Here is a 22553-nt window from a genome sequence, read left to right as displayed (position 1 = left end):
ACAGATTCTTCAAGAGCCAGTCAGGCAATATATACATATGACACATTCGGCAGTAAAGGTATGACATAGGAAGCGCTAGAAATTAATGAGACCTGGGCAAGAAACCTATACACTGCCTGATTTTCTGTATACATCATGTGTGCTGTGTGTGTGTGCACGCGTGTGTGTTAAGGACACCATGAAAGGCCAAATAAAATGTTTCCAAAAAGGTCCGATTGCCTGAGGCCCTGGTTTACTTCTAGGAAATTCTTAAAAACCAACCATGAAAACTATTACAGGTGTATTATATTTAATTTGTCTAATTTCTTACATCTGTCCTATCCAGAAGGTACTCATCATTATGCCCATTTTTCTCAATTGAGGTAAAGTGACTTGTCAAAGACATATGCACTGCCCTCCGAGCATTGCACTCCTTCCAAACCCTCAGCACCAGGAAGACACAGGATCAGCCAAGCTCCAAAACCTGTGCTTCTTCCACTATGAGCAACTTCTAAAATCAACAAAACAGAATCATTTACCAGTGATAGCACTGGCATAAAAAATGCAGCTGCACTGTAACCACCACTGAAATAATCTTGTGCTCTCTGTTTCCAATAAGAAGAAAACCATGGACTTTAAAAAGGTATCACTTACACTCAAAACTCCAGCTTCCGCTTTTATAATCCAGACTGTGGTCTGTGGACACACAAGGTCTACTAGATTGCAAGTATTTATAAGAGAAAAAAACAGTGGGGGCACCTGGGTGGCTCGGTCGGTTAAGCTTCCAACTCTTGACTCTCAATATCAGCTTAGGTTGTGATCTTGTGGTTGTGGGATGGAGCCCCACCTAAGGCTCTGTGTTGAGTGTGGAGCCTGCTTGGGATTCTCTCTTTCTCTCTCTCTCTTTGCCCCTCCCACCATGTGCTCTGTCAACATAAATAAGTAAACTTTAAAAAAAGTGATTCTTCTTGCTACCCAATGTGTAACATTGCTAGCACAGTATGATTTATGTATTGTATTAGCACTATGTATTTGTTGATTAAGGAAAAAAGGGGAGAGTAGGAAAAACCATATAATTAAAAGCTTCAATGCATTTTGCTTTACGTGTGAGGACTGTCTAGTATATCTAAAATGAATTATGTAAGTATATTTCATTAATGCTTTTAGAATATATTTTTGTCATTATTCCTCATCAATAAGTAAATCTGTTTAAAATTTACTTTTTTGATGACTATAAGAGATATACTTTATTTTTTATGATTTTTTTTCTTTTTCAAATTTTTATTTAGATTATCATTAGTTAACATATAATGCAATATTGGTTTTGGGAGTAGACTTCAGTAATTCATCACTTACATACAACACCCAGTGCTCATCATAACAAGTGCCCTCCTCAATACCCATCACCCATCTGGCCCATCTCCCACTCACCTCCCTCCATCTTCCCTCAGTTTTTTTCTCTGTCAATAAGAGTCTTCTATGGTTTGTTTCCCTCTCTTTTTTTCCTCCCTTCCATATGTTCATCTATTTTGTTTCTTAAATTCCACATATGAGTGATATCGTATGGTATTTGTCTTTCTAAAATTTACTTTCTTTGAAGTTTTGTCTTAGTTGCTCCTTAAATTGACTGTGACCTATATGTAGTTGGGGACTGGAGTAAAGCAAAGAACAGTACACATATTAAAAACATAGACAATCTTATAACATGCTTAGCTCTCCACTTTATAATTAAGAAAGCTACTAATTGGGGGAGTGCCTAGGTGACTCAGTCAGTTACATGTATGACTCTTGGTTTCGGCTCAGGTCATGATCTCACGGTTCATGAGTTTGAACCCCTAATTGGTTCTGCACTGGCAGTGCAGAGTCTGCTTGGGTTTCTCTCTCCCTCTCTCTGCCTCTCTGTCACTTGCGCTTTGTCTCTCTCTCTCTCTCTCAAATAAATAAATAAATAAACTTAAAAAAAAGCTACTAATGGAGTATTGAATAATACTTTATTAAATATGCAAAATATGCAAATATTATGCAAATTTTGATGTGCAAAGAATTAGAATTTTTCTTTAAATGTTTATTTATTTTAGAGAGAGGGAGGGACAGAGTGTGAGTGGGGGAGGGGCACAGAGAGAGGGAGACACAGAATCTGAAGCAGGCTCCAGGCTCTGAGCTGTCAGCACAGAGCCTGATGCAGGGCTCGAACTCACGTACCATAAGATAATGACCTGAGCCATAGTCGGATGCTCAACCGACTGAGCCACCCCAACAAAGAATTAGAATTTAAATTCTATATTGTTTTGTGAATAAAACCAGCTTATCTTTCTAACTTCCTATTAAGAGTTCTTCAAAAATTCCTAAGTAATTAAATGAATACATATCAGTTTTGTCTTTTCCATTATCTGAAACATGGAGTTTTATTTTTTAGTTTACTATGTCTGAGTTACTATAGAGTTATATTTATTTGCTATAATAAAGTCTATTTTGTAAACAAACCATAGGTCAAGAGATAATTGAATCTTTATACTGTTTTCCTCTTTCTTTAGGGAACAGTTTTTAGAGACTAGAAAAAGCTTCCCATTTTAGAATTTCTAAGTGACACACAGAGAAAAGATATTTCTCCAACTTGTAAATTCAAAATTTATTTTTGGCAACACAGCTTGCAGTTAAAAATTGAATCTCCCACATGAATCACTGAATCAAAAATGCAGTACCAAAGTCTGTACAGTGACTCCTGCATGCAATGTATGCCATAGAGTCAGATTAGCTAATTATAGGCACAATAGTAAGTAATAATCAAAAAGCTATTATTTATGGAGTGTGTATTATGCATAAGACTACACAGGGCACTTAAAATACTGTATCACAACAATGTTATATGTAGATACTAGTATCCCAACCTAAAACAGAAAACAAAATAGACAAGCAAGCAGAGAAACCAAAAAAGAAAAGAAAAGAGGATGAGTTATAGAAAAGGTAATCAGCATTCACCCATGATAACTGAGTTAAAAAGTAGCAAAAACTGGGATTTGGAGCTAGTAAGTGTTACTCCAATGCTCATGTTGTCAAGAAACATGTATATGTCTTTAACTGAGTTTATCACTATTATAATTTTATAAGAAGTTATATATGTAGGCTAGATTCAGAAGTCTCTTTTTTGGTTACAAAATTGACACAATATTCCCAGAGTTCTATATGAAAATGAAATTAACAGTATACAGTTTAACAATACATAATTTTTCAAAGACAAATAATGTCAAGAGGGTACACATCTAAATACATGCGCGCGCACACACACACACACACACACATACACACACAGAGTGCCCACCTACTTTCCATCTCACTTGCCTGAGATTCTTAATTTCAATCCTTTCGCTGTTAGTTGTGCTATTTTCTCTGTTATTTAATCGATGCCTTGCTATTATATGAGGATTTTAGTTCTTTTAAGTTTACTTATTTATTTTGAGAGAGACAGAGAGTGTTTAAGTGGGGGAGGGGCAGAGAAAGAGGGAGAATCTCAGAAGGCTCCACACTGTCAGCACAGAGCCCAATGCGGGGCTCAAACTCACAAACCTTGAGATCATGACCTGAGCCAAAATCAAGAGTCTGATGCTTAACCCAGTGAGTCACCCAGGCACCCAGAGGATTTTAGCTTTTTTATTCTCTACTTTTCTCTCCCACCCATCCTTCCACTACAATTACCCCCAAATCACATTTAGTGTCACCATTATTATGGCTGTGTAGGTCATTTCCACAACTGATCCAACTAGTAATTTCCTATGATAGCATTTCCTTTTGTTGTACAGCTTTTTGTTTTTCCAGGATTTTATTAATTACTTGATACATTTATTTCCTTGCTTGTTTTTAAAACGGTGGTGTATCTTCACAGCCGCTCCACCAGAGTAGTAAAATTGCATAATTTCAATTCAGTTATGGTCAGTGATCAAGCAGATAATTTATCATTCTTATTTTTATTTTCTTTAAATCATTCCTTTTTCCTCTTCCCTCCACGTCTCATCTGTACAAGCTTATTTGTAAGCCTGCTTCATTGTTTTAGCTGTAGTTGTGGGATTTACTTCTGCTATCATCTTGAAAATCCAGGACAGAAAAGTGATCAAGGTCCCTAAAGCAGAAAAGGCATAAAAACTAGAGCACAGATAATGATTAAAACTTTGAGAGAAGGCGAACACCTGTTGTAAAAGTAAAAGCTAGAAGTTAAGGATTCGTGCATATGGTTATTTCCAGGTGGTGATGAGGGAAAATCGGGAAATGAAGGACTATTCATTTAAGGACTTCTATTTCTTTTGGAAAAAAATGGAAGAAAATGTATCTGCTCTGTGCATGTGGCAGGACTGGCTCCAGATCCTGAAGGAGAGGACCAGAAGGGTTGCTTAGGAACATTAACCAAAGGAATTTGGATAGCAACATATGGAAACCACCACTACCAACTCAATTTTAGGCTCCTTACGCAAAGGAGCTCCCCACATTATCAGGAAACCTCCACAGGCCCATGAGGCTTGCTTCTGCAGCTGACTTTTCTTAATATCTTTTTTTAAAAAGTAGGTTATCCACCTACTAGTGAATGTTCATGTAAGCTGTTAGGAAGATAAAATCATCTCCATATTATCTATGAATTAGGTGGTTAAAAATTATAGTTGAGAATAATATTAATGCCATGGTTATTACATTCACACTGATAGCTGATTTTTCCATAGAGTTGTGTATTCTTTGAGTTTTCTAAATTCTTGGGGCACCTGGGTGGCTCAGTCAGTTACGCACCCAACTTCAGCTCAGGTCAAGATCTCACGATTCATGAGTTCAAGCCTCGCGTCGGGCTCTGTGCTGACAGCTCAGAGCCTGGAGCCTGCTTCTGATTCTGTGTCTCCCTCTCTCTCTGCCCCTCCCCCCTTGTGCTCTGTCTCTCTCTCAAAAATAAATAAAAACATTAAAAAAATCTTTTTTTAATTGGAATATATGTAACAAGGAAAATGGTTACGTTCCCAAGTCAATTGGTCAATTCATTTGTGAATATGACTCTAATTTACTTTTCTGGGGCCTCCTTTTTTTACAAATGTTTATTCATTTTTGAGAGAGAGAGCGTGAGTGGGGGAGGAGCAGAGGAGGAGGGGACAGAGGATCCAAAGCGGGCTCTGTGCTGACAGCAGCAAGCCTGATGCGGGCTCAGACTCACTAACCTTGAGATCATGACCTGAGCTGAAGTCATACACTCAACCTACTGAGCCACAGAGGTACCCCTGGCCTCCTTTTTTAAACACTGGGTTACTCTTACTTATATATGTAGATGAGGATACTGGTGATATTGGTTATCCTTATTTGAAGATTGATTTGCAGTTTGGAATGGTAGCCACCATTTTACTGATTTTATGGTTTACAACTGTACCCATAATTGTACTTATCTCTACTGTATAATGAGCTAATTTATCTGCCACTTCTTTTCTAATGCCAGTTCTACAGTAGGCAGTTTCTTGTACTCCATTCCATTCTCAGAGAGAGGAACTTTTTGTTAACCCAAGATGTAAAAAGAATTCTGACAGGTAAATTGGGAAAATTCACATGAAATTTGGCATGCTTTCCATAAAAAGAAAGGAATGAATATTGCTTCAAGAAAACGGTAGCCTTTGTATCTTACTATTTTATTTAAATAACAAGACAATACATTAAACTATGTGAAAATCTGATTTTAATTAATTTATTATTTTGATTGTAGGCCATGGCACAGAAGGAAGATATGGAAGAAAGAATCACAACCCTTGAGAAACGTTACCTCAGTGCTCAGAGAGAATCTACCTCCATACATGACATGAATGATAAATTAGAAAATGAGTTAGCAAATAAAGAGGCCATCCTACGGCAGGTTGAGTATCTTATCTTGGTTTTGTTCTGGTCCATGTGTGCTCTCACCATTCTAACAAAATGCAGAGTAAATAAAATACAGTATTTCTTGGCATTCAACTGTTCTCTAAAATTTAGAATGGAACTGACTCAACAGATGTGATTTCTAGCATGTAATTTACAAATATGTCTTAATAATAATAAAAATAATTACTAATATTTACTTTGGGTCTGGACATGAATCAGACACTGCTAAGCAGTTAACAATTACCTCACTTAAATCTAACCACCACCCGTGAAGTAAGCACAATTATTATACCAAGGCATCAAGGTTCAGAGACATAAAGACTTTACCAATGTCACACATCTGGAAAATGCCAGTTCTTAATGGAAGCCCAAGTCTATTTGGCTCCAGAGCAGAGTCTATTTGGCTCCAGAGCTCCATATTTGGACAAACTATGGCCCATGTGCCAAAACTATAGCTGTTTTATAAATAAAGTTTTATTAAAACATAGCCATACTCATTTATTTAATCATTTTCTGACTGTTTTTGTGCTACAACAGTAGAACTGAATAGTTGGAACAGAGACTAAATGATACACAAAATCTGAAATATTTATTATCTGGCCCTTCAGAGAAAAAAGTTCTGTTAACCCTATCTCTAGAGCTTGGGCTGTTAGTCATTGTGCTACATTTCATCTCTCACTCCAGTTAATACTATAATTTTCAATAATATGCTCTCATGGTACGTCTGAAACCTTAGCGTTGAGTTATATTGCACATGTCCACATTTATATTCACTAGTAACTTTTATTTCTTTTTGTTGCCATTGGTAAGAGCTTTTCTATTTTTTTAATGTGCTGAATTTTATTAAGGAATGTGAGTAAGTAACATATAAAAACATGAGTACAGTCATCTCTTTGCACAGTAAGTGTGGTTGATTTTAAATCTAGAATAATGGCAGAAACCCTAGTGTCTGGTGTTTGTTATCCTTACTGGAACTCTTTAAGTGTCTCTTTTTCCATCCCTGTTTCAGATGGAAGAGAAGAACAGGCAGTTACAAGAGCGTCTTGAGCTGGCTGAGCAAAAGTTGCAGCAGACTATGAGGAAAGCTGAGACCTTACCTGAAGTAGAGGCTGAACTGGCTCAGAGAATTGCAGCTCTGACAAAGGTATTGCCATAAAACAATTAGTCAGTCTAGATACACTCATAGAAAGGAGTAGTGATCCAAATGGAATCTATAGATTGTCTTTAGGTTTCATGAAATTTAAGTTTATTTCGTCTTTATTATACTGGTTTGTTACTTAGATGAGTTTTTCATATTATAGATCTTATTTATGCTGACATGAATGATTTACATATGAATGTGATGATACCTTTGCCTATGTAAACGTTAGCAAAAACAAAATTTTGTATCCTGATGGTTAATTTTCCATGATAATATTTGAACATTAGAATAATCACTGAATATAAACAAATAATGATGAAATTTAATATGTATATAGATAAGTTGCAATAACTTAATAGCCTTAACAGAAGTTGTTTGGTATTAAAAATGTAGGAAATATCATAAGCAGTTCCTTTCTGACTATATATGATAACATTTGTTAGCAGTTGGAAGTTAGATTTGCAAAAGTCTAAATTCTAAAGTTACTAAATAGAAAGTGGTTTTAATAGTTACAGTTTCTTCTGAACCAACTAAATTCAATACTAATCTGAGGAATATTCAAAATTATCTGCCATGTTATGGCTGTCAAATTCTGCAATTATACACATATTGTAAATTTTGCAACCATTATAATGTTAAAAATGACTTATCATTCACAGTGAAATGGAAAGGACAGTGCTTCAAAGTGTATATGTACAATAAAACTTCAGCTTTGCTCACTAAAAGCATGTTTTACTTTTAATATCAGTTCAAAAATGTGCAAACATTTTAGATATTCATGCAATCATTGCTCAGTGCTACATTTTCCATGCACCTAATAAATGGGTAAGACAGATATATGAACTACAGGTTACAAATTCTGGCATTAGGACTATCCAAAACAGTCAATACAGCAATACAAAAGTAGGCACACACATTTGCTTTCCCAAAAAAGTAGATAATTAAAGAGGAAAAGTAGACTGATGCCTATTGGTTAAAATAAGATAATTAGTCAGGTAGTGAAAAGACAAATACTTGCAAAGTAGAGCAGGGTTAGAAAGTTTTGGAATAATTGCTTGTCTACAGAGTATTGGAATAACCAGCTGAATAAAACATTAGTGTGATTAGGATAATGTCACAATCTGGATCCTTCTATAGTCATAGACATACCATAAACCCTTCTGGCAATTTTAGAAATGTGTGCTTTCTCAAATAAAGATAAATTTATCATTTAATTTGAGAAATAATCTCTAAATTATATAAAAATGTGCAAATATAGTAGTAGTATTCTATTTTTTCTTGCAAACACATTTAAAATTACTCAAATATGGATAAGGATATGTGTGTGTGTGTGTGTGTGTGTGTGTGTGTGCGTGCATATACACACACACACACACACACACACTAAGGCTCTTCATTTGAAGAACATGAACTTATATAGAGTTATTGAACTGAACTATTTTCCGGAGCTTTAAGTGAGTGACTAAATAATAAAAATAATTTTGTAAAACTTTAGTGTAAAATAATCATCAATACTATCCTGAGTAAAATACGAGAAAGTCTGGAATCTCTTCCAAAATAATACAATTTAAAATTCACCAAATAATTGCTCCTAATTAACTTCTGATGGACTGAGGACAAAACATACTTTAAAATATAATACTTGACTTACAAGGCTTCAAAGTATATATCCCTAAGCATCCTTAATTTAGAATATAAAAAAATAACTTGAAATAGGTGTCTTATCTTTTTTCCCCTCATTTTTTCTCTGGGGCTCTTACTTGTTTTTGATACATACTTTCATTTATGTACCCAAAATAATTTCTTCAGTTTACATCTAACTAATAATATAATATATGGTAATATATTACATCTAACTAATAATATAGTTACATCTAACTAATAATATATTGCTAAAATTTCACTTCATCTGAATCCTTTTGATTTCCTCCTTTTTCAGTAGAGTTTCATCTTTCTTAAGAAGTGTTAAAAATGCTAGAGTTCACTGTGTTTATCTTTTCTCCTGCTTTTTCTTCAGACTGACTTTATATCAACACCATTATTTCAACTACAGAGTTTCTAGATTATTGCCATATTTAATATACACTTGTCTAGAGAAGAGGTTTTATCCTCAGCACACTCTCTATGCTTGTAACATTTTTATAACTTTTGAAGATGCTCTTTCATTTGTTTTCCCAAGTTTTATGGCTACAATGATCTTGTACTTTTTCTTCACCTCTGTTCAGACACTTTTAGGGACTATCTCTAGAACCAGTTTTATTTATATATTTTTATCACTTCCATATTTTCAGTATCTCACTGTTATTGATCATCATAATCTTTTTCTACTTCTTACTATTTTTGATACTAAAGTAAAAAGATTTCTGCTTAGCTTAAACCTAGGCTTCCCTCTCCTATATTATGAATGGCATTCTAAATAATGTTTCAGGCATTTTATTTGGCCTATATATTTTTTTCTGCTTTTATTACCTGCTACCTATTGTTTTCTTCTCTTTGCCCCACCCTATCTGACTTTTATTTCTTCGCCATTTCAAAATCTACTCATGTTTTTCTCAAAGCCATTTCTGCCTATAATTTCCTCTAACTGTAGCTCATTTGAAATTTTCCTATGTCATATTAAAGAGTGAAACCAAGATAAGCCCTGTATCCCATCAAGGAGTACAAAAAATAGATTGTTTTTGTGTGACTTTTGTATTTACACTAATTACTTAAACTACAGTCTTCACAAGGCTAAGATGAACATAAATCAATACTATTGAAATTGATCCCAGTTTTTGTTTAGAAATGATGTCTGAATCTATTCTGTGGTTGATAAGGTGTGTGTGTGTATAGATAGGTAAGGAAAGCTCATTTAAGGCTTTAAAAAGTCAGAAATATTGAGGAGTGGCTACAGATAAATGTTAACATTGGCTATGGCAAGTATGCACAAAATTAACCAATAAAGACTTTGGGATCCCAATTTTATGATTTATTATATTTACTTCTTTAATTAAAGTGCATATTCCCTCAGCAAGGACATAATTCGTATTGAATTCCATAAGGTATTTCATTCATTTTTAGTACCAGTAAAACATATCAACAATAACAAAGTAATTTAAACTTGACAGAATTCTTGCTCAATCTTTAAGTGGATTTTTACAATGTTTAGTATGTTTTCAATAGTTAAGATGGAAAGAGGTAGAAGTTTTAAGGACCTTTGGGAAGACCTACTGGGCTTGTGTTTTTAAAGAGACAGCTTTGGAAATTGAAATGTTCATGCTTTGACTACCTTGAATCAGTCACCTGATTAATTTTTATACCACCAACTGCATGTTAAAATGTACTTTTGAGAGATTACAGATATCTTAATGAATTTAGATGATATCATTTCAACAACATTTTGACCCATTTACTATATTCCTATTTGAATTCTAGGTTTTAAGTGATATTAGAAAACCATTTTGTGACATTTGGGAACTATGGTAGCTTTCTGTGTTTCTTCTGCTTGGAAATTTGGGGAGAGAAATTGGTTATTTGTTATGTCTTCATTATTTTCCCCATTTATGAAACAAGAATATCAAAAGGAAAATCTTACAAATGTTAATATTGAGTTGTAATCTATATAAGTACACCAGTTAAATGTTAAATGTTTATTTTATAGATTAGTTGGAATATGTTGCATAAAGTAGTACATATGTGTGTGAGCCAATACATGAATAGGCTACTATTTCTTTTCAGGTACTGCATGACATATTTATATATAGTCCTATATTTGCATAAAGTAAGTTTCACTGTTTTAGAATAAACTTAGAGAATGTAATGGAATATGCTCTGGAGTTAAATCTTATAGATCTAACATAGAATAATTTTGATGTTATATATACTTGTAATTATGATCAAAATGTTGATTTAACTTTACATGTAATCTGTGCATAACATACTAATACAATTCAGCTATCAGCAATGTCACATGTGTTAACACTCTGTGTCTGTGATAACCTGACAATCACCTCCAAGACATGTAACGAATCCTGGCACTGGGCAAATATTAGCTGACAAAGGCACCATGCTGCCTGTTCACTTTAGGGCGCTATTTTGTTTCCATGGCAACAAATCAATGTAGAAACAGTTTCTGAGTGGTTCCTAGTGTCATTCAGGAGACTTTGTAAATAAATATTCTTGTCCTCACAATATATTGTCACCTTGATAATTTGAGGACTTCTAATCACTTTCATTTACAATGTCAAATTAAGACTACATCTGAGAATAGGTGCCAGGGTACTAGACCAGGTACTACACACTTGTATTCAGAGACCAGAAGTCAGTTTGTCAGCTCGTCACTGTTGCTGAGGAAACTCAACCCTGCTGGAATTGGAGAATACCCATAATAATTAATCCTGTGGCTTAGTTTGTCTTGATGTCTACAGTGTTAGGTTTGTAATAAATTTTTTTTCCAAATTTATTTCACCTGGGTCGTTGTCCTAGCATACACTTCAACGCTGAGACACACAGTTTGCATTATTTTTTAGTAATATGATAAACAAACAAACCAAAATACAAAACATTTAACAATCTATCAGAGACATATTCTAGTGTTTGGTTTCCCATAATCCCAACTATTACATGACTCTTTCAGAGTTGCTTTAATTCATTCTGTAGTAGTCTTTCATCGCCAGCCGTCACTAACCTTCCATACCTTAGGTTGGTAGTTTTTTATTTGGGCGTATCATTGTTTTTCATTTATAACCATTGACTGCATCGTGTTCACCAGATATCAGTGTAGTTCTTTCCATGTAAAATTCTGTCTATTAAAGTATTAAATTTGCTGTCACATTTTTCTTTTAAGCATTCTGTGCTATGTTCTGTTCAGTGTCAGTGTCTTTAGTTCTGATTTTTCAATTTTGTCCCTCTCCTTTTCCTTGACTTGTTAGTCTGATCCAACCTCTTCTACCTCATCTGATGATTATCAATATGTTATGGAAGCTAAACTACAAGAAATGATCTCCATACGTAGGAAGGTAGTCCTACTGGACTTTACTTTCTATTGCTAAATAGAATCCATCTAAGTTTTTCTTTTCATTTATAAAAATTATGTTATTTTTATTTATTGATAATCAACCATCTGTGCAGTTCAGTGCTTCAGGAGCTTAAGATTGGACAATGGCAGGTTTGTGTTCAAACCATGCACAGTCTGCATGTTACATTTGGCTGATTTCATTGCTCATAAATAAGTCCAATGTTTTGCTGATGCTTGGATGTAACAGGCCTTTGTAGCTGACACATTTCAAGCAATGCTGTTCAGCTGCCTGTTTAAAAAAAGTTTATTTTTTGAAAATTACATTTGCGGTTGGTAGTAGCTTGCTTTACATTTTATTTCAATTTATTTAGAGGTAAAGTGTTAATCAAATCTTACATGTCAGGTACATTTTTCATATTTCTTAACAGGCTGAAGAGAGACATGGAAACATTGAAGAACGCATGAGACATCTAGAAGGTCAACTTGAAGAGAAAAATCAAGAACTTCAAAGAGTATGTATATTAAGAACCACTCCCCTCAATCATCAGTCTATGGGCATGTAAGAAATGAATGTCTTTCTTGATGATAGGTTATATTTAAAATCTTATGAATATGCTCTGTGCATTTTAAAGGAAAAAAGAAAAGGTTCTGCCAATTTAATCACACCAGACATAAAATGGAATCCAATTTTAAACTAGAAAAATATAAAAACAAACCCAGTGCTTTTTAAATGATTGTTATGTCAAGTTTATTTATTTTTTCTTGAATATAAGGCTAGGCAAAGAGAGAAAATGAATGAGGAGCACAACAAAAGATTATCTGATACGGTGGACAGACTTCTGACTGAATCTAATGAACGCTTACAACTACATTTAAAGGAAAGAATGGCTGCCCTAGAGGAGAAGGTAAAATGACAGAAGAGTAGAATCACATGAATATTTATCAATGTTCTTAAGAGCATGGTTGTTTTACACCCTGCTGTGATTATTGTATTGGTCGGATGGTCCATTTATTTTCCTTAAGTATATATGACATAGTCTTAGAAGTGACCGAGTAGTTTCTGTAAAAATGTGTAAGATAAATTTTTAAATGAGTAAAAGTGCTGCATGGTATGTAAATCTTGCATATTCTCATGATCATATAGATAAATGTATTAAAATGTATTTTGTGGTGAAAATACTTAGTTATTCTTCACCTGGTGTGCAAAAAAAGAGCAATGAGACAAAAATCGATTATTTTGGGGATGTCTTGCATTGAACTATTCACATGTTTCGAGTAACTGAATCTACTGCTTGTCTAAAAGCCAAAATGAGTAAGTGAATTTATATTACCAATAGAACTAGTGTTGATCCTACTACAGTTTAGGAACGCAATAATTTCAGCTGCATCATTTCCAAAAATTGCCTCTTTACAGTGTGCAATGTCATTCACAATGCTATGTGTCTTGTTGATAGTTAGAGACTACCACACCAGCACGAGTTACATGAGCTGGTTGCCGATTTCAGAGCAGATACAAAGGTAGGGGCTAAAACCCAGATGGACAAATCATTTTGGAAACTGAGAATGAATGCCAGTCACTACTTAAGCTAGACATTTTCCCCTGACCCAGACAATAAACCAAAATAGAAAAAAAATACTCCCCTGAAATTGTTAAAGTAGACTGGCTAACTTTCATTACAAAGTGATAAGGCATGCCTTCTTCCCATTCAAGTCCAAATGCATGGCCACTTTACCAATCACTACACTCTTAGTTTAGTTTTACTAAAATTAAATTTGAAAAAATACATTTTTAAAAATCATGCTTTGTGGTAATATAAAAAAGCATAAAGCTTTTACGATAGCAATCACTTCATGACAAAATTTTAAAAATAATTTCTATGATGCAGCTTATTTCTACATGTCATGAGATGTAACAGTTTTGTACATAGCTAAAATTTCATTTATATTTCTCTAATGATTTAACCTTTACTGGAAATTATTTATTCTGTATTTGAAATAGAAGTCCAGAAATTAAACTTTCCAGAAATAGGATCTGATCATTTATTTTTTTCCTCAGATGATAAAAATGAGTTCATCTGAATCCTTTATCTGTAATACCTTTGGCTAATATTGAGTTTATTACTCACATTTTCTCATTTTAAAAGTAACCTAATTATTTCAAATCTTAAAACACTGAGAAGAAGAAAATATAGCTTAGAAGATAATATTTATTCCATTTGCCAGTCCAAGTGTTACAAAATAACATTTCCCATTTAAATTATGTATTTTTCTAAATGTTAAGGTATTATGTTTAAGGATTCTATTTAAATGTGGTTTCCATGGAAACCAAGAAATAGATGCACCAAGGAAGGAATCAAAGAGAAGGAATCAAAGAAGATTCTTGAGCAATAAAACATTAATCTACATATTCAATTATTTTCTCTTTAGTTAATTATTTTTCTTTCTTTTCTTTAGAATGTTTTAATTCAAGAATCAGAAACTTTCAGAAAGAATCTGGAAGAATCTTTACATGACAAGGTATAATGGAAACTTGCATTTTACCCATTTTTCTATTTTAGACTGACAAATGTGTTATTGTAAAATAAATTTGATAAGAAATAAATTTAGGATGCTACCTTTTTAAAACAATTTTAACTTTTGTATTATACGTCCAGAAAAGTGTACATATCTAGAGAGCTTGATAAATTTTTACAAACCAAACACACTGAAAATCAAGTCTTGTAGCCCCCTTCTTGTTCAAATACAATTACTACTCTTATCCTAAACGATAATCACTGTCTTATTTCTAAAAAAAAAAAAAAAATGCTTCTGACTTTTTGTGCTTTACACAATTGGAGTAAACTAATTTGTATTTAGTTTGAGATATCATTTAAGCAGACATGTATTAAATATCATGCACAATGATTGTGCTGAATTATGTTTGCATACATGATCCTGGTTCCAAAGTAGCTGAAAAATGTAATTGAGAGAGAACACACCTTTGACAAAGCAGCAAGTTGCAGAGGAACACATGCCAAGTGCCAAAGGAGTGAAATATGTAGTAAGAGCTACAGGTAGGAGAGACTACCATATACTGCTGCTATAAATAAGGCTTCAGGGAGGTGTCACTTGACAAAGCTCTATGGAAAGGGAAGAATATGTTACAAGCCTTTCAAATACAGTGCATGTGGCATGATTGCCAGTGCTTTGTGTGAGGCAGGAGTGGTAGGGAGTTTCATTTCTTAAATAATGGCGGGCATAACCTGGGGCACGTGGGTAGCTCAGTTAAGCGTCCGACTTGATTTCTGTTCAGGTCATGACCCCAGAGTTATGGGATCAAGCCCTGCATTGGGAGCAGGGCCTGCTTCAGATTCTCTTTCTCTCCCTGTGCCCCTCCCCCTGCTCTCTCTCTCTTTCTCTCTAAAATAAAATTTTCTTAATTTTTAAAAAAAAATAATAGCATAACAGTTTGGCTGGAATCAGTTATTCCTGTTATAGGATATATTATATAAGAGGCAGATAAGGACCAAATTATGAAATGTTAAAAGCTGTAATTGCTAATATATCTTCTCCTTCTTCATTAGCCTATATATTTTTTGAGTCTATTAGTTATTTTGAAAGAGAGAGAGCATGAGAGCAGGGGAGGGGCAGAGAGAGGACAGAGAGAATCCCAAGCAGGCTCCATGCCATCAGTACAGAGCCCGATGGAGGGCTCGATCCCAACAACTATGAGATCATGACTTGAGCCAAAATCAAGAGTCAGACACTTAACTGACTGAGCCCCCCAGGTGCCCCACCTGTAAATTTTTGTTAGCAATTTTGTCTGATTTCATTTTGTTTAGCACAGGAAAATAATGTAATATAAAATTATTGACTTAAAAAGTGACCTACAAATGTGTGTTGAACAAAAGAGAAGAGAAAGAGAGAAGAAGCAAGGGACAGAAGAGACGGAGGGAGAGGAGGGACTATCTGGGAACAGTATGGCATATGGAAAGTATTGGAAAAGATGAGAGAAGAAAGATTTAAAAAAAGGAAAACTGTACATTTAGCCCCACTAAATTCTACATATTATGATGTTAATTTAAAACTATGTGGCCCCACAGTCAGCGTATATATGATCTGAAAGATAGATCTCTCTGTGGCAATACAATATGGTCCCTAGAAGATAGCATCTAATTCTTTCTGAAGTAGTTTTAAAAAAAGTCTACAGAGTGGAGATGCCATTTCATCAGGCTCTTGAAGGCACAAAAGATCTTGCCAAATAGGCAAAGGTAGGGCAGAGGACAGAGCCTATGTGAGAGCACAGAGAAAACAAAAATGGTTGATTTGCTGATTTACCAGAAGTTTGCTGTGACTGGTATGTGTTTAAAGAACTAGGTTGTGCCCAGATTGTGGATTTTGGACTTGATCCTATTATGCAATGTTATGTTTTCCAAAGCTCTCTGTGCTCCTGGCAAGATCCCCAGAACCCACTCCCCCACCACCTACCCAAACCTTGTAGCTTCAACAATCTGCCTAAGCAACTAACAGTACTAATCACTCCATGCTTTGCACCCTTGTTCACGCCAGTAACTAGAGGAAGCAAATCCCAGGTCATACCTCATTTCTGAATATCATCCCACACAGCTGAACATATTTCCTAATCTAACCACATCTCCTATAACTTCTGAAATTTCCACTCAGTTCTCTATAACTAACAGTCATTCATTAGCCAAATCTCCTGTGTACTCAACCTCTTCTCGTTGTTTCTCATCATCTTGATCTCTAAAATTTGAAATTCCTAGGACTGGTTTTGAATTTCTTCTCATGTTCACTCATTGAGTTGAGGCTCTTCTGATCTCATGGATTTAAAACCATCTATAAATTGAGCACCTCCAAATTTAGATCACTGACTGGGTCCTCTCTTCTGAGAGAGTTCATGTATTTAAGAGCCAACTCAGTATCTCTATTTGGACACTTGGGCAACTCAAATGTTCACAGGTTCAATCCCCCCACCCCCAAAATCAGCACCACCAACCTCAACCACCACCAGCAGTAGTCTTCTCAGTAAATTACAACTTGTCCTCTTAGCCAGGTTAACCTTGGAGTTATTCTTGACCCCTTTATCTCACACTCCACATTCAGTCCAATAGCAAATTCAGTTAGTTCTGTCTTCAAGATATAACCCAAATCCATCCAGTCTCTTTCTAACACTGCTATTGTCCAAGCCACAATTTTCTTGCCTATGTGTTTGGAAAGACAGTAATAATTATCTTTCTTCCCTCCCTCCCAGTCTCATTCATCAGGAGTGATCATGTCACCATTTTGCTCAAAATCCTCCAGTCATTTTCTACCTCACTCAGAGTAAAAACCAAAGACTTAAAAATGGTTAACAAGGCCTTTTAGGACTACCCTTCCCAAGCCCTGCAACCAAAACATTTCTAAGTCTATTCCCTACCTGTCTTTCTCTTTACTGTCCAACCCAGCCACAATGACCTCCTTGCCCTCTCCTTCAACAAATATACTCCTTCTCACTAGGGAGCATTTGTATCTGCTAAACCTTTTCCTAAGACATCCCTATTTTTTTTTTAACTCCCTTCCTTTCTTTAGGTTTTTGCTCAAATAGCACTTTATTGGAGAGATCTTCCATGCTTCTCTTATTTTCTTTTTCCTACAAACATCCTATAGACTCTGTTTATTGTCTTGTTTACTAGATTATAAATTATAGGAGGGCAGGGAATTTTTTATCTTACTACTTTATCTTAGGGCATAGAACAATAGAGGTGCCCTATGTGTGTATGTGGAAATAACAAACAAAGGGATTAATGAATGCAATAAGAAATCATTTAACATTTTAGGCAAATAATTTATTTGATCATATGTGTTTTTTTAAATTTTTCAACGTTTTTTATTTATTTTTGGGACAGAGAGAGACAGAGCATGAACGGGGGAGGGGCAGAGAGAGAGGGAGACACAGAATCGGAAACAGGCTCCAGGCTCCGAGCCATCAGCCCAGAGCCTGACGCGGGGCTCGAACTCACGGACCGCGAGATCGTGACCTGGCTGAAGTCGGACGCTCAACCGACTGCGCCACCCAGGCGCCCCTTAAATGATACATCTAAAAGAGAAATGTGTAGGGAAGAGATTGAAGGGAGCACCGCCTCTGTGGAAGCTGGTGAAGTAATTCAGGAAAAAACTTAAAAAGGTGTCGAGTAGGATGATGTTAGTAAGAATAAAAAGGGCAGATAAGAGAAATATTGGGAAAGCCACATTAACAACAAAGTATGGTGAGAAACGAAGTATGAGTCAAGTAAAATGTCAAGCATTGGCTGCTGGGATGGGAAAAAAACAGTAAGAGGAAATCTAGAAGGACATATTTAAACTTTCACAACATTATAAAATGTTATAATCATGAAAACAAAATAAATCCTTACACATGCATTTAATTAAGGACTATTAGGTGACCCTTACATTGAAGATTTATGGACAGAAACTGGTAATGACAATCTGAGAAAATTTTCAGGTGTACAAATAATTCTACCAATATCAAGCTCACAGTTTTAACTTACATCAGGTAATGACTCTTTTCCTCATCTTTTTTTTTTTTTGTTTAATCTTTATTTTGAGAGAGAGAGAATGCAAGTGAGGGAGAGGCAGAGAGTGAGAGACAGAGACACAGAATCCAAAGTAGGCTTCAGGCTCTGAGCTATCAGGACAGAGCCCAATGTGGGGCTTCAACTCACGAGTCGTGAGATCATGACCTGAGCTGAAGTTGGACGCTTAACTGACTGAGCCACCCAGTTGCCCACTTTTCCTCATCTTTTTAATCCATTTTTCTTTCTCCTTCATCATGTGTATTACAACCCTTATAGAATAATCAAAGTCCTTTTCTTCATGAATAAGACCTTTTCTTTATTTTTTTAATCTGCTATGATTATGACTTTGCATTTTGAAGTGATGTATACATAGCTAGTCATGATCTTAGTATTCCTATATGTTTGCAAAAATTTAGGATTAATGAATGCCAGACAATGTAGATAATTTTTTTTAGGGAAGTAAAATTTGTATTTTTTATTTTTAACCCCAATTAACTACTGGCAAAACAAACTTTAGGAGTTTTTGACACATCTTTTCATCAGAAATGAACTAACTGATGACCATGAAAGTGCAAAGAAATAAAGATCGAAAGAATTGATATTAGTTGTACTAGGAAATATGACCATTCATATATTGAGTTCAGTTCATTGATGGTGAAGTTTTAAGCATAGCATGTTATTCTGTGTTTATTTTTGTCTCAACAGTCTAAGGTACTACTCTATAAAACATCTTCAAGGCACTAATGTTTAGATAACTTTCTATTGATTTGTGCTTTTCACATTTTCATTACAAGGGAAAAATGAGGCATATTTTGCTGTCATGTCTAATGACCTGTAATAAAAATATATCCATCAGTTTTCCATTTTTAAAAAACCACTAAGATTGATAGTTTGGTTTATCATAATTGAATGTTGGTATTCTTGGCATATGCATATCTTCTGAGTCAAACATCTTTGATTTTTAGGAAAGATTAGCAGAAGAAATTGAAAAGCTGAGATCTGAACTTGACCAATTGAAAATGAGAACTGGCTCTTTAATTGAACCCACAATGTCAAGGTAACATTAAATTAAAATCTTATTTATAGTTTGCCAAAAATCAATATGATTTTTTTATGGTCCCGTATTACCTCAAATAAAATAAAACAGGCCTCTTACTGCCCAGCAGGCATTACCCTATGTTCACTCCTTACTCCTTACTGATTTACTATTTCTATATTCAAAAATAATTCTCTAACTTAGTAATCTGTTCTGCAAATATGCAATAAAAATTTTAAATATTACATTTTGTATTCTGCATTTAATTACACAGCTATAAATAACGTAAAAAGAGTCTTAAATGAAGGAATAGAACTGCATGCGATGAGATTACTTCTCATTCCAGGAAGAGGCAACACCTCTTTTCTCTACATGCAGAAATGCTTTCAATGTATAATGTTACTGAAGAAGTATCATTGATTATGGTCACTTAGCATCCACCTATCTTGTTAAATTAATTGCAAATACAAAGTGAAGGAGTAATTATACATGTTTTGAAAACAAGTAAATTTAGCCATACTCATCTGCTTTGACTCAGTACCTCATCTTGAAAAAAAGAAGCAATGACATAATTATTTACTCTTTAGATAAATACAATAATCTTGATAATTCACATGTAATTTTCTTTTGTGCTTAGGGCCTTTTATTTAAAGTTAATGAGAAACCCTACAAGGATTTACTCATTTGATCATTTATTTATTAGACAACACAATCGTATCAATTATTTGAAACATTTGACCACCACAGACTTTGAGAAGTTCATTTTTCTTGGTCTTAGAGTTATTCTAAGAATGTTCATTCCACGGCACTGGAATTTATGTTTGTTTTGGTTACTGTAATCTCAGTACCTAAAACAAAGAAACAAACCAAACCTGGTATATAGTATACTCTCAATAGATATCATTTAACAAATGAATATGTGTAATAAAGCATTTTTTAGATATTCAGATCAAAAATCCAAGTTAAAAAATCCTAAAGGTGCTTATATCCTCTTGAATGCAAGTATTAGTAAAAATAAAGTTCAGTATTTTGAGTATTTTTACCTTCAGTTTAATATAAGAAACACAGTTCTGCAGGCAAAAAAAAAAAAAACATCCAAAGAACTTTTAAACATGTAGGTCTTTAATTTAGAAAATTGTGTTTATTTTTCTAAATGCTTTATTATGATTTATGTATCTGAACTGAAATTATTAATTCAGTGATATATGTTCACAAGGTAGGGTGATGATGATGGTTTTGATGAAGGAGAAGAAGAACTGATAAAATAGCAACAGAATAAATACATAGAATGACCATCATCCAGTCAACAAATTTAGTATTTTTTTAACAGAACCAAATGGTCATTTTGTTGGCTTTTTGACCTTTGGTCTCAGAAATTTGATCTCAGAGTTGTATAAAAAGAGAGAGAGAGAGAGAGAGAGAGAGAGACTCTTAAATATAGAGAACAAACTAGTGGTTACAAGAGAGGGAAGCTCAGTAGGGAGAAGGGTAAAATAGGTGAAGGGGATTAAGAATACACTTATCATGATGAGTACTGAGTAATGTATAGAACTGTGGAATCACTGTATTTTACACCTGAAACTAATAAAACACTGTACATTACTGAAATAAAATATATATATATATATATATATATATATATATATATATATATACATATATGTATATAATATCCTTAAAAATTAGAGAGTTGTAGAAGTGTTATCTAAAAGTTCTAAAAGTTCATCACTACATTGAGTCATCATGGACAGCCTAATAATACGACATTTATCCACAATGAAGGATCATTCTGAAAGCTTGGGAACTACATACAGAACAATTCTTCTTTGATATACCAGATTGTAGTAGAAACAAAACTAGACCAAGAATAAGAAGATTGACATTTCTGGGTCTAATACATACAATTATTAGCTGTTTCATTTTGGAAAACCCATTTACCTTAAGAAGTTCAAATTTTATTTGTATTTTACATGAATTATATATAAAATAATATTTTTATGATTATCTCACAAGCTTACTTTGTAGATAAAATGAGACTAGTCAGCAAAGGGGGTTTTGTAAACAGTAAATCAAAAAGTACAAAGTATTATAGGAATTACTGATTAGACAAACTGATGGAATTTATAATATGTTATAGGATAACAATATGTATTGAATGGCAATTACTTATTGAACAAACATGCTTCTGAATGCACAATTTAAACAGCAATAAGAAAACAGAAGATGCATAGGAACTTCACTGATCTTACAGATGAATGAATAATACCTGTTTCAAGTGGGAAATACAGGGATACTCTGAGGACTATTACAATAAAGGGAATACAAGGGGCTACAATAGTATAAGACAATGGGAATTTTAAGCTGACTTTAAAAATGTCAACCACATAAATGTGGGAAGAGACTATTTCTAGCAGAAAGAACATCATGTTCGAAGGCTCAGGATCAAAGGAAAGTGTGAGTTACTCAAGAAATTGAAAGAAAGTCAGTACAGCTGGATGGAGAGAGAGAAGGGAGATAGTAACTAGAAATGAAGCTAGAAAGCAGGGTTCCAGATTGTAGAGGGCCTTGTAAGGCCATCGAAGGGTTTTAAGCAGGGCATCAATAGTAGCAGATCTGTGTTTTGGTTCACATTTTTATAAATGACCTGGAGTTGAGAGATAAGACAACAAGAAAACAATACTCCTAGGAAGATGAGTTATAATTTTAGAATCGCCCCTCCAATGACCAAAGAGACGTTACCCAAACAGTGACAGACAAGATACCTAGAATGTTCTAAGGTAGACAGTTTAGACTGTATTATGATTAATTTCATTCATTTATGAGCTTACCAGACATTTATCAAGTGTTTATTATATGCTAGGAATGCCTCCTTTAGCATACAGTGGTAACTAAAATCTGACCTTTGTCTTCATGAAACATATACCCTGTTATAAATAGGTCCCGAGAGAGGTCCTATTTATGAATGTGACCTGGTTG

The 22553-nt window shown here is 34.3% G+C and overlaps 1 protein-coding gene across 1 annotated transcript in view; it reads left to right on the top strand.

Annotated features, from left to right (window-relative positions):
• PPFIA2 (PTPRF interacting protein alpha 2) overlaps window positions 1-22553 on the top strand; it is a 199891-nt gene that overhangs the window by 80015 nt on the left and 97323 nt on the right. The window contains exons 6-11 of the mRNA XM_049626011.1: window positions 5699-5845; window positions 6860-6994; window positions 12416-12499; window positions 12761-12892; window positions 14442-14504; window positions 19507-19598. Of these exons, the coding sequence (XP_049481968.1) occupies window positions 5699-5845; window positions 6860-6994; window positions 12416-12499; window positions 12761-12892; window positions 14442-14504; window positions 19507-19598 (653 nt within the window). The remainder of the gene's footprint in view (window positions 1-5698; window positions 5846-6859; window positions 6995-12415; window positions 12500-12760; window positions 12893-14441; window positions 14505-19506; window positions 19599-22553) is intronic.

The sequence above is a fragment of the Panthera uncia genome, chromosome B4 (genome assembly GCF_023721935.1).
Source record: "Panthera uncia isolate 11264 chromosome B4, Puncia_PCG_1.0, whole genome shotgun sequence".
Lineage (NCBI taxonomy): Eukaryota > Metazoa > Chordata > Mammalia > Carnivora > Felidae > Panthera > Panthera uncia.
Note: the sequence above shows the minus strand (reverse complement) of the source record. Positions and strands in the feature narration are given on the sequence as shown.